Source organism: Rhopalosiphum maidis, chromosome 1 (assembly GCF_003676215.2).
Source record: "Rhopalosiphum maidis isolate BTI-1 chromosome 1, ASM367621v3, whole genome shotgun sequence".
Lineage (NCBI taxonomy): Eukaryota > Metazoa > Arthropoda > Insecta > Hemiptera > Aphididae > Rhopalosiphum > Rhopalosiphum maidis.
Genome location: NC_040877.1, coordinates 78,437,344 through 78,458,547, shown reverse-complemented (window position 1 = coordinate 78,458,547; position 21,204 = coordinate 78,437,344). Strand labels below are relative to the sequence as shown.

The window sequence follows — 21,204 nt, the reverse complement described above, 5'->3', positions numbered from 1 at the left end:
ATTTAATTTATTTTATTAATAAGGGCTAACCGGCATTTATCACTACAATAATATGAAGTACTATTATCAGTATTATACATATACAATGTACATATTCATTTCTACCTGTACAAAAATAATAATATGTCAACAAATCACCGTTTATAGTGTTTATGCCGTTATATATGTTCCGCACTTGCGGAGCGAGAGAAAATAACGAGTCTCGCTTAGCGCGTCATTTGTCGTAATGGATGAGAGAGAAGATGGGGGATCGAGTACACATATTATATAGAATCGCTGTTATAGATATAAAATTACGAAACATTTTATTCACGTGTTCGGCAATCGGCATACTCTATATTATTATGGTTTATAGGAAACACCGATGTATATATCATTATATATATGTATATTGTATATACATACATTAATACTGAGCTGAATCCTGCAACGAGTGTGTGTGTGTGTGTGTGTGTGTACAGAGTGATTCACCAAACTTGACCATTCCTTTTGTATTACATAATAATACATTTATTCAAATTTTGAAATTTGATTAAAAACCATATTCTAAAATTCTTGAGATTTTTTTATGCTACCTGAAGAAATGTTTTCTGGTGATTAAAATTTCTATTTACAAATGAGGACCATCTCTCATTTTACTACAATATATTTTTTTATTTTTTTTTGTATCTAATAATTTCTTTATTTCTTCAATATCTTTTAAATACCCCCCATTGATTCCAAACTCATTATCGTTAACCTACACTATCCTTAGGACACAAAGTTAAATAATTCAAAAACTATACTCATTTGAGTTTTGATGTTGATACGTCTTTAGTCTCAGAAAAATGATCTACTAGATAATTTACAGTAAATAATGGAGGGGACTGTTATTTGAAAAACAAAAGCTTACATCTCCACAGGATATTCATTAAGTAGTATATCAAATCTCAAGAATTTAAAAATGCGGTCTTAAACTTTAAAGTTCAACAAATTAGATTTTAAACAACTGCGTTATCAAAGAGGAACAAAAATAGTGAACACGATTGATGAATCACTCTGTATAGCACATTAGACTGTCTCGGCCGAGTATATATAAATGCCAGTGGCGTGCGGTCGCGCAGGGTCGAACTATGAGCGGGTACACATCGGTGGTGGCGGACGGTGCAGGTTTTCCGCCGTAGTTATGCGGTCCGTTGATCCCCGCGTACACGGGAAACCTTTTAAAAACTCGGGTGGGCATCGGACGACGTAATAATCCGCCACGGTGGCCAGTCGTTTCCGGCTTGGCACAAGTGCGTGTGTGCGTCTGTGTGCCCGATATCTACCTATACATTATTATTATGTCGTACGTGTACGCGGTAATAAATTCTTAGATAGGCGTTGTATATTTAGGACTATATTTCATTTGATATAAGAAATCGCGCCTAATTGCATATTGTGGGTCACGATGAAACGGCCTCCGTCGCTTTTTTCGTATATCTACTGCGCGACATCGTGTTTACTGACGATGATAACTGTGGCGACCGCCGCGACAGTTACTGTAAACGTTACGCATCTGTGCGATACCCGACCCGCAGTAGGTCCCACCACCGGAGCTCGGCCTACTACCGACATTGGCATGACGTCTTGGTCGTCATCGTCATCGCCACCACCTACTGAAAATCCTACGTCTTTATCATTTACGCAGCCACCTACCGAAAACCCGGCGTCTTGGTCGTCGTCACCACCACCCACCGAAAATCCGATCTCTGTGTCGTCGGAACCATCTTCCGGAAACCTAACCACTTGGTCATCGTCATTAACTCCGGAAAACCAGATGTCATCATCATCACCTAACGACAACCGGACTTCGTTGGCTGCCCAAATTACCGAATTCCTGTTCGCCGTCCGGAAACAAGGAATGATGGATTTCACGTATACCAGCCGGACCACCTGTTAGGCGATCCTCTTCCCCACTGGAGACGTCTGCTGAACCAGTGGCTCTTGGACAGATTGCGACATTCCCTAGTGCCAAGTTTGGCGAGAACGTCAAGTTAGATCAACAAACGTCACAGTCCGATGGCAGCGCAGGTTCCAAGACCGCGACCGCGATCGGACTGTTCGGAGTCGGGATAGTAGTCGGCGACGTCGGACTCCGATTCATTGGTGTTGCCGAGGACTTGATTATGTGGCACAGCATGCCAGCTGAACTCATTCTCGACCTCTTTAGCAACCCGTACGAATGGGACGTTGTGGCAAAAAAAGTAACGAGAATAACGCGTATACGAGTATTATAATATGTTACTAATTAGTATCTATAAATTATGTTAAGTAAAGAAGATAGCGATTAATTGGAAGTGCAGATGATGGGATAGAATAGTGATAGCAAGCATATGGACGCAATAAAATCAGGGTCAAAACTCTTTTGAGGAGAGTGGTATTACTCAAATTAAATAATAAACTACATAACACACACATATATATATATTATAGCCAATTTCCAAACAGACCTTTAAAATTTCAAAAAATAAAATATAATTCAAAAAGCTTCCATCTTACACAAACACACTAATTGTGTCAATTAACTGACGGTACTGCCATTTTTTCTCCTTTTTTCCGACCGGATAATGTGTATTGAAATTCGAAATCGACTTATTATTTCGATCTCGTTAAGGTTTTATTCCTTGAGTTCGTGTCAATAATAACTTTTTTATTATTTGTCTCTTATTGTACATACAGTATCAATAGTTTAAAAGATATTAAGTCGATTTATGTGTGTATATTTTATATTATATTGTATGTAGATGTAGTATGCAATATACACAGTGGTCCAGAAAATCAGAACCGAAAGTTCAAGTGCATCACATACGTGAACTTTTTGTACAATACACGACAGTAAACCACAATGGAATTTGTTTTTAATCTGAGTTGTCTTTTAAGCTTAGTACTATACAGTATACTTTATAGTTTAAAACTGATCGCACATACACATCATACAACTATATGTACAAAGGAATTCATTTAAGTATCTAGACTCATTAATTTCGTAGTTTTAGTTTTTTGAAAATATAATTTTGAAATAAAATAGTTTGATTATAAAACAATACTTTTGAAAAAAAGAAAATAATTTTATAGTTTTTGATCATTATCATGTATTAAATTTTCAATTTTTTAAATTAAAATTGACATTATAAACATTTTGAATTTCATAATCAGAAACAAAATAAATTTTCAAGGTAATTGTAATAATTAGTTATAAAATTCAAATTTTCGACGAATAGTTAATGTGTTATAAATATTTAAGGTTTAGATGAGCAATGGACAGTGGCATAAGAGTACTCCAAAAAATGTTGGTCCACTACTCTGTGCATTTAAACTTTAAATACTTATAAATTATAACTAATTAAGCAACTCATTCAAAATAAGATTTTTTTACAACAAAGTACTGCGAAATATGAAATTAAAAATTGCTGTCATTTAAAAAAATAAAAACTTAAAAAATATATGGTAACGATGAAAATAAAATTTGTTTAAGTTAAAACTTTCCAAAATAATTAGCGTGGACAATTAATCGAATCACAATGTGTATCCGTCATCTACGTTCTACGTAGTGCATACGAATGGGTAAAGTTTGAACAGTGTCAACTGTATCACTCCGTATTTACATCTTGCATTTTATACTGCACACGTATAAAATTACACACTATAATAAACACCTTTGTGCTGCGTGTATACCTACGCAAACATAAAAGAAACGTGTGACTGAAAAGAAATAGACGTATTTCTTTTTATGTATATTATATACAATATAAGCTCTCAGACGTGGCGGCATTGGAACTGGTGGCTATAAAGCCTCTGTTACCGTAGTATTCGAAAAAATTTAGTAGAAAATTATACAAAAATATAACGATTGGTAACATCTCAATCTATCAGACTTACTATTTTCATTATTATACCTAACTATTAGTACTTTTGTTTTCCATCGAAACTTGTATTTAAATGTTTTCAGATCTTATCGAACTTTCGGCACCATAATACATTATATACGTACCCATAATATATTTTGTTTATTTCACTATACCAACTACGAGTATAAAACGTCGGTGTCATTTTTACGACCCCATATACGACTGTTAATCGAGGAAAACGTGATAAAATGTCGTAGTTCATAAAAGCCTTGCGCCATACTTAGTATAACAGTTTTCAATAAATAGATGTATTTGAAAGTAGGTATCATATAAGTCGATGAACGTTTTATATATAGTAGTGTGTCTAGTAAACCTACCCAATAAAATTAATTGTTTAAATATAGATTATTGGTGCATACGTATTTTCTAATTAAATATTAATTTTACCAATTTAAATTATACTTAATTATAAAATAAATTTACGTTCATAATAAAATATTTTCACATTAAAAACATACAATAATACATTATTATTTATTATATTATTATAATTGTCTAACAATAATATTTTATAAGTTATTTGTAGGATAATATGTTATAGTTAAAATTAATATTTTTAATGATTTTAATTTAAATAGTAATTTATAATCATTAAAATAATAGTTTTTAATTTGGTAATAGTAATTAATTTGGAATACTATATTATATCAACGTAAAATATAAATTAAATTATTAACTAAAGTATATTTATAGCATATCGGATGTTTATTTAAGATTAAAAGAAAATACAATTGAATTAATTAGTTTATTATTCTAAAATCCGAATCAACTTTATATTACATCAAACGATTGCAATAATACTTCATCCGTCTTCATTATTTATCATTATTCCCAATAGATCATCTATTGTTTTTAGTTACCCAGTAGTTGGTATACACTTTTAAAATCTTCAACCATTATTTCAAACTTGAGAAATGCCGATGTGCATTCGGGCAGTATTCAGCTATTTAGTTCTAATAATAATAAGGGCAAAGGTAATAAATCGTTGAGGGTATAAACCGTCGTTTGTTATATTATACGAAAAATTTGTTTTTACTAAAGACGTGGATTTGTTTGATATACTTTATATGATAAATAACCTGACCAATAGTCTGCATTTATTATGCGAAATATTACTGACAACACAAACAGTAATTTATTTTAGCCATAACCAAATCGCAAAATAGAATCTATGCTTTTAAAGAATTTTTTTGCCTTAAAAAGGGATAATAAACTATTGTAAAAATAATTGTGTAAATTACATTGCCGTCCCTTCTTGAATATCATTAAAAGAAACAACAATGCAATATTAAAAATGTTAATGATTCGAAACTCCGACCTGAAAAGAACTAATAGGAGCAAAAGTTATGACAATTGGTTGTGACGTAATTGTCCGAGAACAGTTGAAAACCAAAAACCCTTATAAAAAATACATATATTTTAATACAATAAAAATCAATATATTGAGCATTTGCATTAATTATTTTAAAACAATGGTTTGTTTCTTTTTCTACATTAAATAATAACTCAGACAGTGGCATATTTTGTTGACTATTCCAATAATATGTGGTATTTAACATCCTACTTTAAAAAAATGTATATTATATCGACATTATCGACTATTGACTATACGGCTCATATAATTTAATTATATTTATTATTTTACCTGCATCAATTTCGCTAAGTCTTATTTAATATAAATGATTGAAATCAGCTATGAGTTCTATATTGTATTAATTTTTAACGAATTGTTCATATTAAAATAATTAATTCATAACACTCAGTAAGAAACGTTGCCCAGATAACATTCTACGAATTCCTTACTAGTTACACTCCACAACTATCGCAACCACTTGAACAAATAAATATAAAAAAAAAATCATAACACAACTATAATACAAATCATAATTAATTATTATGACCTAATATAAATTGTAATATTTCTAATTTCTACATCATGATTTTTATTATGTTGTGATATGGAAATGTGAATATAATTTTACTAATTGGTATAATTTATTTAAAATGTATTATATAACACTTATACAATTCATAATAATGATAGGTAGGCTAGGAAGGTATCTATATGTTTAAACAACGAACAAAAAATCAATACTTTTTAAGTTTATAATTTTAAGTTTAAAATATTTTTATCACAATTAGCCGACAGAGTCGAGGGGATAGCCCTCTTCCCATACACCCCGATCCATTAATATGCCAATGATCGCAGATAATTACAAATATGCGTAATACTCTTGATGCTGTATTATAGATGCGTGCTTACGCATAAATTAATTAAAACATTGTGTTTCTCGTTGTGCATTTGTAAGTTTACCGTCTCAAAAGATTCTTTTGATCGATATTGTGGAAACACGAGACAGCATCAGTATGGAGAATAATCAATGTTGTCCATAGTTGAACTCTTGCTTGATGTCAATATATTTTAACAACGTCTACAGTTAGTGAATTCCGAAAGAATTTAATATTAAAAACATTAAAAAAACTTCCAAACCCTAACCTACGTTTTAGCGTCACGATCTGACGGTCTTTAGAATTTAAAAATAAATGAATTGGTTTTGAAAACACACTTCTTAATGGTAATTTGAAATACGAAATTACCGACTATAACGCTGAAGTTTGAATTGACAAATAGCGATACAAACCAAAACTGTGATTTGAAATGAACCGTAGTGATTTTATTTTCGGTCACGAAATTATGTTTAGCAGTTTTAAAAACTTTGGGCAATTTAAGTTTTACTTTCTAAAACTAAAATCAAATTTACACATTTAGTCACGAAAACCAAAAAAAAATACCAATCTAAACCTTATTATAGTTATTAGTATTAACAGTACTTTAAAAAATGTAATGAGTTCAGGGTAAGACATTTTAACTGAATGCTATTGCTTGCAATAAGAATTTTTATAAACGCGAATCATCAGAAATAATTATTATTACTATCCGTCGTGATATACAAAACTTTTTATGAATACCTTTAAACAAATAAAAACTTTAGTTCACACAACTAGGACAGAAAAAATCTTTTTTTTTAACAAACTTAATAGTGAATATAATAGTTATGTGTAATATTTAAAATTTATGTTATAATTGCAAATGACGATATACATAAATAATGTAAAAAATTAAACATAGTTTTAATTTTAAAATATTGAAACTAATAAATTCAACGCAGGGAAATAATGGGGGTATCGTAGTTTTTGTTTGATATGTAGAAGAAATGATTCGAAAACCAATACATTTCAAATGTCTTGTCTTACTTGTAAACCGTATTATTTAAATAGTTTAAATAAATAGTTTAGTATATATCTTTATTTAGTTAATATTAATAAAAAAAAAAAATGCTCAACTTCTCCAATATTTGAAGACGATAATAAAAGTGTACACTGAAATTATTGTACGAATTCACTATTGTATTGCTAACAATATTTATTGTTTGCTATTATTTTTTATAGATTAAGTTAGTTCAATAAGTAATTGATGTACTAAACATATAAATGATGAAGTTGGAAATTTGTTATAAATAAATTATTGAAATATTATAAATGTAAATATTTAGATTAAAATAAAAGGTGTGTCATTGAAATATAATAATAAAAGGTATAATAATTAATGATTATTGCTATTAAAAAACTGGGCTAACTTTCAAGGGTTCTTTAAAAAATAAAAAAATTAAAAGATCTTTTAGTACGAAAAAAGTATTCCCTAGTGAATTTATTAAAATCAAAACTTTTGCAGGTATAATAATTTAAGCTTAAAAATTTAACTAACTTAATTTAGAAGGAATAATTTACTTTTTAAGTTTTAAATATACTTGGTGGTAGTTACTAAAATAATTAAATTAATATATATGAATAGATATTTAGAAAACAATACATTTTATAATAATGTGGTATGTTAAATTAAGATTATGTGAAGCTTATATTATTCGAATGCTTAAAACTAATATATAAAGTTCGAAATCATTTTATTTTTAAATCACAATTAATAAACTAAAAAGTTATATAAATCTAAACTGGAACCCATAAAAATACAAGTAGCTTGACACCAATCATACTATATTCGATACGATAGCGTGGATCGGCATTTATAAAATATAATAGTTGTCATGTATAACTTTGTAGTTATTAACTATTATTTACTATTCTTATTTAATATTCTACTAACATAGTATAGTTCCGTAGCCGACGAAAATGATTAAAATGTATTTATAATGAATGCATCGTAATAGGCATAGGTAAACAATACTGTTCGTACATTTTTCTACTGACAGTTTAAAAAAATTATCGATTTCCGTTTTCGTGGTCGGTTGAGCTCGTATATGTCAGTCGAATATCTACATCTGTTTTATCGTTTCGTGTTATATATTAAAATACATATTACGATTAAAACAGATCGATAATATTTTGTTCTCGAAATTAATAATGATATTTTATGACATTTTCTAGATACTACCGTACGAGTGGCCACTGGCTGTGGTCTGCGCCTTAATGATATTTTGCGGTTTGATACTAGCAAGATACGGCGTGTATTGGCAGAGGCGGTACAAAGAGGCTAAGTGGTTAGGAGACACTGGCTGGGAGTCGGGTTGCAAAAAGGGTGTGTTGGTCGTTGCCATTCAAATGCTTCTACTTATGTTAGGGTAAGTACGTCACTCGTGAATGAAACGAACGGATAATTTTTGTTCGTGACAATTAATGTTTGTTTGTGACAATTAATGTTTATTTGTGTCAATTATAATGTTTGTTTGTCGATAAGTATGAGTAATTATTGCTATTATGGAGCAAAGTAAACTATTATATATTTATTATTTTAGTTATATATTTTTCGGTCACAACTTTAAAACGAAAGAACTCAAAATTACGATCCCTCTACAGATATTAAAACTGTACACAGATGGTACATTAGAGAGGCCACTTATGAACATTCACAATACTTTTCAATCTATTTGAAAAAAAACCACAAACTGTATTGGTAATTGGCATTGAGTTTTTCTTTTTCCATTAAAAGTATATACTTTTAATTTGTTAAATAAAACCTATATAAATATAATAGAACATATTATAAGAAACGTTAACAATCATATTTATTACTAAAAAAAAATACTTTATAATTATTTTATTGTTATTAAATAAAAAAAAAAAATGAATAAGTCACTGTTTATTTCACTATAAAATAATAGATTCACTTATTATCACCAAAATTTATTAATTTAAATGGTAGTCTATATGAATATATATGAGTAAAAGAACTATTCAATGTTTACCAGAAACTGTTAATATTAATAAATACATTCATAATATACATTAAAGTTTAACTTTAATTTAAATTTTAAGTTTATTGGACAGGCTTTTGAACGTCATATTTATTAAAAATCTTTTTTCGCCGAAAATCAAATACGAGAACTTAAGGGAGAAACTAAAATACGTACGAACCCATGGGATACTGGCTTTTATTTGTCCGTAATAAATCGTTCTCTCTAACATAAGTTACGCGCCCTTACATTAATTTTGTAAACGGTGTTATTAGTGTAGCCAGTATTGGTCAACAGACAACGACATTCGACGAATGATCACAAAAAACAAAAAAATTATGTTTCGTTATGTAAATCATTTCTTTCGTTTTCTTTCCTAAAAAATAAATTAGTTGGTAAATCGATTATTCACTATACACATAATATATAAGCACTACCACACGTAATTGTCTAGTAGATTTTCAAAATAATAAATCAAGTTTTCATAAAATATTAATGAATTTAATCTTCAGTATTATACTGATCTATATAGACTACCACTTACCCATACATACAGTGTGTTGTTTACCCACTATTTCAAGTAAACGATTCTCTTCCACGGTAGGTATTACCACCACACTTCTACATCATAATTTAGGTGTAAAATAATTACTAATTTAAAGCCCCCGCGAGTCTCGGTGCCGTGCATAATTTACGGTGGTTACGGTCATGTATAGTGACTACTGTAATGGGTATACTTGAACACAGTGAAAAACGCTAGCATATTAATATTATGATAGATTATAATATTGTAATATAAATAACTGTTGTTTTATAACACAAAAATAATTTTGACTTTATGTGATCAACGCTCCTTAAAAGAAAAATATATGCCATTCAAGAACCCGGCTTATATCTGTAGATATAAGAGCATTTTACAGACATTTTCACCGTGGAATGTAGAGCTGTGTTCGTATATGTAATAAAACTTTCATTTTAGAAATTTCTCAGAAATCTTCTGAAAATTACAGAAAAGCTCGTTGTTTAATATTTAGAAAAATTTTGCAACAGCTACCCGTTTATATCGTTAATACTACTCTCCTCATTCCTAAATCACCAAAATCTATGTGTAGAGTTATGTTTACAAGAATACGATATGCCTGACAATTCTTCTCGTCTTTTTGTCTCAAAAGAAAATGATACCGTAACTTACTACACTAAAATTGCATAACTAAAAGTATCACTAATAAATGACTCTTTTTTTTTAAGTACTCATAAAATAATTTAAAAACTAAGAAAAAATAATTAATGACGTATTGTAAATGATTTCTTAAGTATAAACATCTTACAAATATTTCATATTAATTTTTAAATTTTTTATTTCAATTTTAAACGTTGTATTGTATCTATTAACATAATATAATATTATTTATTTAAATCGTCAATTATAACGTTATAATGTTATAATAGGTGAACATTTCACACACATTACAGTAAAATAATTTGATAAGATCCCTTCTATAAATTTACAACTAATTGGCAACGAAATGTTTGATTCAAATAATATGCATTTAGAATAAACATCAATCAATAAATTACAAAATGTTAAGTGCACGGTTCTATTAAAAAATGTATACAACTTACAAACTTGATATTAAATGATTAGATTAATTCAAAATTGTAATTTTTATTTATTTAGCTTACAATGATTCCAATTGTCATGTTTTATCTTAACACCCTTTAGAAAGAACTTCAAAATGCTATAATTTTATAAATAAAAAATTCACTCTAAAATTAAATATTAATTTAAGATTATACTTCAATATTATTTCTGTGTTAGAAAACTTTTATGAAAAATGACTAAATTCTGTTTAATATATTTATTATGAGATCCTAATAATTTAAAATAAATTGTATATACATGATGGGTTAATAACTATTTATAATATATGAATAACTATGAAACACTATTTTTTTGTATATATTTATATAATATTATTAATAAATGACATACTCATTTCTTAGTACCTACTTTTAAAATTGACGTGTCTTATGAATTATAATTTTCATATTTATTACAAAATATTGTATAAAATATCATGCACTTAATATCAAATTTTAAGTTTAAAATGTTTGTTGACTGCAAAGGGGAAAACGTTCTATAAAATATTCTATACTAGCGTATATTGAGTGTTGGAAATGTCGTGTATTACTGAAAACAGGAATTCCACCTTTTAAATTCTTGGCGTTATAAGACTATAGTACTGTACATTAAACGGGAAACCGGATTTATGGTGTAAATATTTCGTGCCTGGGAAAAAAGATACGACCGTTATAAAGTTCACAAAATGAGTTCAACTGCTTTGAGGGCTTTGTATGAATACACTAATTTATATTATATATTTAGATGGTGCAATTTGTAATATTTATGTTCCTTGGTTCGTTCAACATTTTCAATAATAATACCATAATTAATTATTATAAATTAAAATATACGTACATATTCAGAGCCGGTGCTTGCGGATTGTTAGTAACAAACGAGACCATGGGATCTGCTGTGTCGAGTGTTGGAGACCTATTAGAGTTTGGCGTCGGCGACTTGGTAGACATGTTTTCCATCACTCAAAAACAAATCAGGACCATAACTGTCGGATCAATGGATTCAACAACCGATGCAATTTTCTCAAAATTAGACGGTATATTATCATTAGCCAATATTATATAATAATAATTCATTTTATACTTTTAGTTCACTAAAATAAGTATATAGGTACAGTTTAACTTCCTAATTTATAAGTGTAATAATACATTAAAGAATTATAAAAAACTGTATTATTCTTAAAACTTTGTAAAAAGCTTAAATTAATAAGCTTCATCAAAAAGTAACTAGTATTAACATGAATAAATATAAAATAAAACACAATTATTTATGTCAAAAATGAATTGCATATGATTAAATATTAAAAAGGTAAATAATAATACATTCTGTTGATTATAAGTATAATAGGGTTATAACACGAAACAACTATAAGCATAGAAAATAAAAAACAAACCTTAAATATTATATAAATATTATTTTAAATATTCTAGTAAATAATGAGAGATCGTTTATACATTTTATGATGTAGTTGACATCTAATCAGTTATAAAAGTAATATTAATGATAATTAATAAACTTCATTATTTTTACTGAGATGATTAATTTACTTTGAAACTACTTAAAACAATATTATGACTCTTTTACAGTAATAATTATTAATTATATTAAGATCCTTGAAACCCATTGATTTTTTTGACAATTTAAAAAAATAGCAACCTACTTTCCAGACTTCAATTTTGGATTTGTTCACAAATTTACATTTTAATAAATTTAACATTTTTTTTTACGCTATACAATTTTTTATTATAAAAATTTGATTGATTTTTTAATGGACAACAATAAGTGATCAATATAGAAATTGAAACGTCTACCAATCGTTGAAAAGTAAACTTATTTTATAATAATTGCTACTTATTGCTCATATTTTGGATTTATAAATCGGTATAGTTCCGGCGCCTTAATATACCAGTGCATAGTGGATATAATGTTATTAAATTCATTTTATGATATATAAACTCCATTATTATAATAAATCGATAGACATAGAAATATCGTTAGTTAGATTAAAGTATTACACACTAGTATAATTGCTTACATTCACACAAAAGCATATCACACGCCTGCTCGAAACAAATATTTGAACAAAAAATGCAAAATCTTAAATAAAAATAAATTTGTTATTTTTTAAATGTTTTATCGAATACAGTTGTTTCCATATGCTTATTCATTTAAATATAAGTACAATATTAAATTTATAATTTGACAATATGAACTTAAGTTTGCATGTTATGTCTAGCGATATTTTTTGTTCGTCTTAATGTTTGTTTTAACTTTAGAGTTAATTCAAATTCGAATATAGATTTCAAAAATAACTTAGAAAGTTAATCTGCAGAATGAATGAACTCTGACGTCACTTCTAATTATTTTTACAGACAATTTTATAAGATGTATATGATTGTAGAGAATAAAATGAAATTACCCGTCCCAATGGTGTATCCTTTCCCCCTCTAATCTATCATCTTAAACAGATTCAATATTAAAAGTAAGTTTTTTCACTCGATTTATACATTTTACGACTTTTCAGTTTTATAACCCTTTGATAATAAAACGCGCTATGTTTAACAAGTAGCTTCCATTTTTTTCCATTTTCTCTTTATGATCAATTACAAAACTGCAACTCTTAAATTCCTGGTTACTTAATTTCTTGATTTTATAAGCTATTTATTGAACTTCTTTGCATTTCGTTAATAGAAAACGATTATTTTTAATTTAAAAAAATACATATTTATAATAACTGTTAGAATTGTATTTGATAAAATAAAATATAACAAAATTCAGTTATAAATAAACAAATTCACTTTAAAATTAAAATTGTGTACTATAATAGATAGTAATTAAGATATAATTTGAAAAAAAAAATAATTTCACAGATATTGAAACGCACTTGTACTTCGTAGACGACTTTAACAGTAGAATATATATATATATAAATATGTATCTTTCAATTAAGTAGGTCATGTGGAAATTTTTGTCGTCTTTTTCAGAAAACTCATGTAAGTTGAAGTCATTAACAATACAGTAATATTTGTGAATATTTCTCATTAAATCTCAAGGAGTGTATTAAAAATGAACTGAACCATTATAAAATTGATTTGAGTATATTTTTTTAATTACACCTTAAATGAAAAAAAATATATTATCAGATTATAAGATATAAAAATACATAGTAGGTAGGTACATAATATCATAATAAAAATAAAGTATTTTAGTTTGATGATGAATAGTTAAACAAATTTTCTCAAGTAGGTAGAGAATTCTATGACAACTTCGTTAGAAAACCATGATAAATAAATAACGGTTATTTTTTTCACTTTGAAATAACGTGTAATCATGTTATCTAAAAGTCATTATTTCTATAAAAATATTATATTATATTTATTCAGATTTTTATTTTTTAAAACGTTATAAATATATTGTATTAGAAATTTTAATTTAATTGCATGCGATTTCTCCTACTGTTTATGGTTAATACGTCGTATTATAATAAATTATGACAAAATATGTTTATAATATAAGTTAGATTTCAATTTGTAGGTAACTTATAGGTATATACATATTTTTAACTGAATATTCAAATTAGTAATTCATTTCCTGAAAATTTGTATTACATAAATCAAATAAACAACAAATGTTTTATTGATTTAAATTGTTAACAGATGAAACAAGATAAGGAAGTTAAGAATGTTTTCTTAATCACTTATATTTACTTTATTTATTTATATCAATAAATATGGTTATTATAGTAGGCATTAACATAAACACTATATGAATATATACAGTATTACATACTGTACATAATGTGTAGAAAAAAACTTTTTATATTGATACAATCTAATATAACTATTAACTACAGTACCCATACTTCACAAAAACTATTATTATCATTTTTTTAAATTGCGTTTAAATTATAAAATGTAGATATTATTTCTCATTGAACATAATTAAAATATTATATTAAGACTTCACTATTAATTTTGTAATCTATCTAATAATTTAAATTATGTTAATATTAGATAATAATTAGAAATAAAGTAGTTAACAATCGATGAGCTATACATTTTTTTTTTAGTTTTACTTATGAAAATTCCTTATACATTTTTAGTAAGTAAATTAAAAAATAAAATGTCGTATGTTATAAAAATATGTAAGAAAAAAAAATCATTTTCTTATATAATAAAACTATACATAGTCCATAAACAAAATACAAAGCGTAAAAGATTAACGATTGGCGTATACTTAATGAGGCGAACACTCAAAAACATGAAATACGTCTACTGTTTATATTTATATGTTAATTTAATTTGTTTATAATCTACGTCCTCCTGCAGTTATTTAGTGGTCTACAAATCGTTCTTTTGATTTAATTGTGTAGTTTCTCCACTACAAGGATTCGTACTTAACCAACCAACATAAGTAGACCATGAAGAAAATGAACTAAGAATGTAATTATTTACGAGCTTTATATTCTTTGAAAAAATCTTGATAAGGAGAAATAGGCTTTCTAAGCAACTTTGTAATAATACACTTACATAAACCGATACATAATTGTATACCCAACATAAACTTAAATATTATACAAGTATAAAAATCAATAACAATTTGTTTAAATTTTTGTTTTTTATTGAATTATTTCGTTTTTAGATATAGCAGAACAATTAGGAGGGCCGATCGAAAATGACATATATGGCCCTAGTCATAGATTTGGTTCCAGGACTAATGTTTCTAAAGTAGTTCAAGGTGATGATAGACTGTTATTCGTATAATATTCGACAATCTGCAAGAATGGTGTTTAAATATTTGTATTTTAGACTTTCAGAAGATATTTCCAAAGGCAAAAGACGTAATTTCCCAAGCCGAATTAGTAAGGGAAGACATTATTAGATACAACAATAAAATAATCGAATTGAACATTGAACTTCAAATGATACACGAACGATGCCCTCTTGAAGTATCTGCCATGTGTGATATGATCTCTGGTAACAAATTGCAAGCAGAGAATTATACGTACTTGGTGCGTAAATAATATATTGTGAACGTTATTACGTGATATAGTTCTTACCGTTTAATATTTATCATTCACAGGATGATTTGATAAATGTAGTCACAAGCGTTTTGGAAGTAGAAAACGACGGACTATCGAGTCTTCCGCTGACATCGGCTGAAAGTGCAAACATTCCAAAGGCTCTTTATGAACAAACAGAAAAAGAGAGATGGCGTAAGTAAAATTAACGTATAATGATATAACTTTTAATAACAATTATGTCCTTTTATATAACTCTTATTTATTGAAACTTCTTTGCATCTCGTTATTAGAAAACTAATATTTTTAATTTAAAATATATGTATATTGGTTATAACCGTTACAAATTTAATTAAAAAATAAAAAATAATTTAAATATTTTGTAAATATTTATTGGAAAATTGATAAGAAGCGTTGATATCGTTCTGTTGTACTAAAAGAATTATAATTAAAAATATTTAAATAAATATAATTTTTTTATTATCATTATCAAGGTATAAAACAAGCTTTAATGGATCGAAGACGGCAATTAGAATTTTCAATATATCCTTATGAAAGTCATACGCGTAAACTAATTTCAAAATTAATGGACATAAAAGAATTAGCTAACAATTACTTGAACCACCTGAAACAAATAGAAGTGTATAGGTGGTCCGTTAGTTTTGGTAAGCTTTTAATATTTATGTAAATTATATATGTATAATATAATATATACTGCTTTTATGATTGACACGAATTTTATGAGTACCATATAGGAATAGCAATCGCTGCACTTTTAGTTTGGATTTTATTAGCATGCAGTATTGTGGTAAATTATTGTTCGTACACGAATTGGGCAAAATGCTACTTTTTTGGGTAAGATAACTTAAAATTAGCCTTTAAACCTACACAAATAATCGTATTAGATAGGTTTTCTTTTATAAAATACCTGTATTCATTAATGGATTATGATTTATGAATGTTGTACAAAGTATCAATGCACATAAGACAAATATATTATTTTGAACACAAAATAATAATTTCATATTGTGCCAGTTATTACGTTACACTAAATTCGATGATAATACCTAATTATATTATGTTTGAATATTAATTTATATTGAATATATATTAAACACACAATACAAAAAAGAAAAGCTCGGATCACAATAAAATAAAAGACAATGTAAATTATAAATCGATTAAATAACTTATACCACATTAAACATAAGACTTTCTTGAAAATGTATACAACTTTTATTTAAGTTTAATTCTATGGATTTGTGTCAACCACGTTTCAATGATTAAAATTAAAAATTATTTTTTTGAATATAATATAATCCGTATAAAAACAGTATTAAAAAAAAAATAAACATTGAAATTTAAAAAATTGTTTTTTCAGTAACACTAAAGTACCTATTAGTATAATGTGATTTTAAATTGTATGCAGTAACGTGTATTTTTTTTTCTTTTTTGAAAAAATATTTAGCTGCGTGAGTGCAATGAGATTGACCAGTTTGGTACTTTGGACAGCGGCATTAGTAGGTTTGATTTTAAGCAGCAACGGTGAAGTCAATATTTGTAGACCATTATACGACGAACCTATGTACGAAACTGTATCAAAAATAATGGATTGTCCGTCTATAACAAATGAACGTGGATTCTTTTCATGGTTCATCTTTGGAAATGAAACATCCACAGCCCCGTTCAACGAAGTCATCGAGTAATTGATTTTATTCGAATCAATCATATAATAACCGTTTGATATATTTTTATATATTCTCCCTCGTCCCTCCCCCTTTATTTTAGATCGTGCAGAGAAAATCGTACAGCGCATGCTACATTTAATTTAAATAAAGTGTTTAACGTGGAAGCTAGTTCAGATTACAACAAATGGCCAGGTCTTATGGATGCTCTAGATAGTCTCAAAACCAAAAGGGTCTACGTAGAATTGGATTTAAACAGACCACCGTCCACAACTGATGCATTGAAACCGATTGCCGAGTCAACAAACTTGGACTTTGAAAAGTTTCGAAGTCTCGTAAGCTTTATTTACACGCAACTAAAATCTTTCCTGTGTGCTTGAATATAAATTGTAATGCTAAGACACGCAGATAAAAAAATATCATGTTCTTTAAAATAACAATAAGTTCATTGCAGCTACCTATAGATATTCTTATTTTATACTATTTAATATAAAATCTCCAATATTCATTTTCAAGTTATTTCTCTTCGTTTTACTTTAAAAGCTATTGTCCCGATAAGGTATAATTATTTTACTACTTTATTTGTACATTTAATATTGTTTCATACCAATTCACGTACGGCAATCATAATAGTTTTATTTAATTTTACAGATTTTACAGTCTTCGATGGCTCATGGCCGAGTGACTTTGTTGCGCGATCAACTCCGTGCACTTTCAACACAAACTGCCACATTCTCCAATATTTTTAAATTAACATTGAAGCGTGTAGTAACAAATATTACGGATTTAGTTGAAAATATGTTAAGCCCAATGAGTCAGAAGAAAGTGAGAAATATTTCTTGTGTATTAAACAATTCGTTTGTTTTGACAATCTTTGAATCTTCAAATTTGAAATCGCGAATATCTATTACAGAATATGTTACTTTATCACTTAACATTAATGGAAGTTGAAATGCAACCACTATCAGAATCTTTAAACCGGACTTGGGCAAATGCGTATACGAGAATCGAAAACTCCGACTTTGATCAAATATTGCGAAAGGTATATCACAGTAATTATATTAAAAGAAAATGTTTAGCCATACATAAATATTATAAAACACTGCAGTCTACATAATATTTATTTTGTAAAGTTTTACTTTTAATCAAATTTAGACACCAAATTATTTCGTTCAAATAAATTAATATTTGTATTTTGTACCTCACTGTAGTGATTGAAATAAGTAGGTATTGAATTGTGTGCTGGTAAACAATTCATCTAATATAATTCATAACACCCGAACATCAATACATGACGCATGTCATATAAATTTAACAATAGAACATGTAATAATCACCTTGTTTAAACACTCAGAAACCCGTTAAATTCTCATAATATACCCATCCTCGATACAACAAGACTTCAAGGAAGAAAACACCACAGAAATTTACACATTTTTTAACACTAAAAAATTAAGTTAACAATTATAAAATTTTATTCAATATTTTCATTTTTATCTTTCTTCTCTTTTTATCCTTTCTCTTAAAAATATAATTTATAATCTATAATTAATTTTAAGATAAAGTAGGCTAAAAACCTATGTAGTTGAAGACTTCATATATTTAAAAATAATAATAACAATATACACTTGGAATCAATGTGAATTTGATATAATTTAAAAATTAAAATAAATTATGTTTTATTACTTTAAAATGTACTATCTTAGAATATGGCTCAATACACAAACAATTTGAAACTGTTGTTGGACAAATATAAGATTCACGTAACTGAAGCAGTAAAAACAGAAACGGCATCGTGCAGACCCGTATGGAATGTGTATCGAATTGGAAGAGATTTAGTTTGCAGGCAATCTTTAGACGCCTTGGTGAGTTTTTACTACTTAAAAAACGTAAACTTATTTTTTATTCCATTTTGATTTTCAGAATGGATTTTGGGTTATATGTTTTTTCATCGCAATGTCGGTTACCGCCACAATACCAGTTGTGAAAAATTTGAAAATATTTCATAAGTCTCCACTAACTTCTATGTCCCTTTATACCATACCTCCGCCACCAGCAATGGAACTTATGTGCACGAGTAGTTAATTTTAAAAATGACAAACATTCATCAAGTAAAAATATTAAATTAGATAATGCAAACATTTAATAAATAATGTATTAGCTAATATCAAACCAAACTATATAGAAAACATTTTAAAACGATTACCTACTCATAATATTATTCCTACGTTTTGTAAACTTATAATAATATAAATACATAATATTATATGTTTTGATTAGATTTTTTTATATTTTATGTTATGAAAATATAAAATATATATGGGTGTAATATACATATATACGAGGTTATTGTTATCTATATTTTTAAATTATATCAGCTGTTTTTACAAATCATGTTAAATTAAATTGTGTTGACTAGCACATTATGATATAAAGGAGTTTGGTTGCTTAAGTTTTATAATACAGCATGGTGCACAAGGTGATGTGCAATTATTTTATCAAACTTTGTAAGTATAATTATCTGAGAGATATAATTTAATAAGCTCTAGAGTTTGTTATTCCTGCCACCGCTCGTATAAAATTTATTGCACACGCTGTGCCGCCAAGCAGTCTGTCGACAGTCTTTAATCCAAAAATTTAAAATGTATGATTGATATTTCTTTGTATCTCGATATCTTACATTCAAATAAATATAACACAGTAAATATGCAAACTATTTGTAAAAAAAAAAACCTGTTAATTTATATTTTGCTTACATTTGTTACGCATTATCATGTTATTATAGGTTGTCTACTAGTTGCTCATCGTATGTGTCAAGTGCGTACCGTACCTTGCAGTGATATTTTAAAATATCAATAAAAATGTATTTTAATGATTTATCTACCTTATTAAATACTGGTACTTATTCAATTTTTATAACAAAACGATATTGTTAAAACATAATAATAAATATGTGACAACTGACAATGGTCAAGAAAATACAAATGTGGTTAATGGATCTTGAGAAAATTATTTTATCTTTAGTTTTAATTATAAACTATCTGCAATAGACGATCCTAATTGCAGGTCATGCACTATAAATTTGATACGGGTGTGGTGGCGAGGTGATAATAAACAATAGAACCTTAAAGTATTTGATGCGAAAAATAATTAATATCATAATTATTACAATAACTATAACCAATATATATATACTACACTAATCATTACAATCACGCGTGAACTGATAATAATACATTTTTCCTTTACCGGGCTACTTATTATGTAAGTATCTATAATTTATACTTTAGTGAGAAGAAAATTAGGAATGTATTTTAAAGAACATTTTATAAAAAAGTATACAGTACAAGACGTTTTAAGGGCAGGTGAATAATATGAAATATTATTATACAAGAGTTGAGAGTACACATGTATAAAGAATAAAATAAACTGGTGATTTATATAAGCGTCATGTAATAAAGTTGAAGTTGGTACTAATAAGATTCTTTTATTGTATTAAAAATAAAAATAAAACCATTTCCTTAATATTTTTATTTACTATATCAAGATATAGTAACATAGGTACTTCTTTGTTTATGTTAAAAACTATTGTTGTAATGATTGCAATATAATCATTGAACCATAAAATATCAATAATTAAAATATATAATAGTTATATATATACAAATATATATATGTCTAA

The 21,204-nt window shown here is 27.3% G+C and overlaps 2 protein-coding genes across 2 annotated transcripts in view; one reads left to right on the top strand and one right to left on the bottom strand.

The window, feature by feature from the left end:
- The window catches only part of LOC113556101 (trace amine-associated receptor 1), a 77,291-nt gene extending 65,592 nt beyond the window's left edge, over positions 1-11,699 (bottom strand). The window contains exon 1 of the mRNA XM_026960847.2: positions 11,658-11,699. The gene's annotated coding sequence lies outside the window, so the exon portion shown is untranslated. The remainder of the gene's footprint in view (positions 1-11,657) is intronic.
- On the top strand, positions 1,430-19,721 carry LOC113556100 (prominin-1-A-like). Its single transcript, XM_026960846.2, is given in 15 exon segments — positions 1,430-1,915; positions 1,917-2,225; positions 8,373-8,566; positions 11,666-11,853; positions 15,459-15,554; positions 15,626-15,828; positions 15,900-16,032; positions 16,332-16,502; positions 16,593-16,692; positions 17,306-17,539; positions 17,626-17,857; positions 18,174-18,347; positions 18,436-18,564; positions 19,229-19,387; positions 19,446-19,721. Coding segments are annotated over 15 exon segments (2,970 nt in total). The 3' UTR covers positions 19,608-19,721.
- Positions 19,722-21,204: the final 1,483 nt, after the last annotated feature.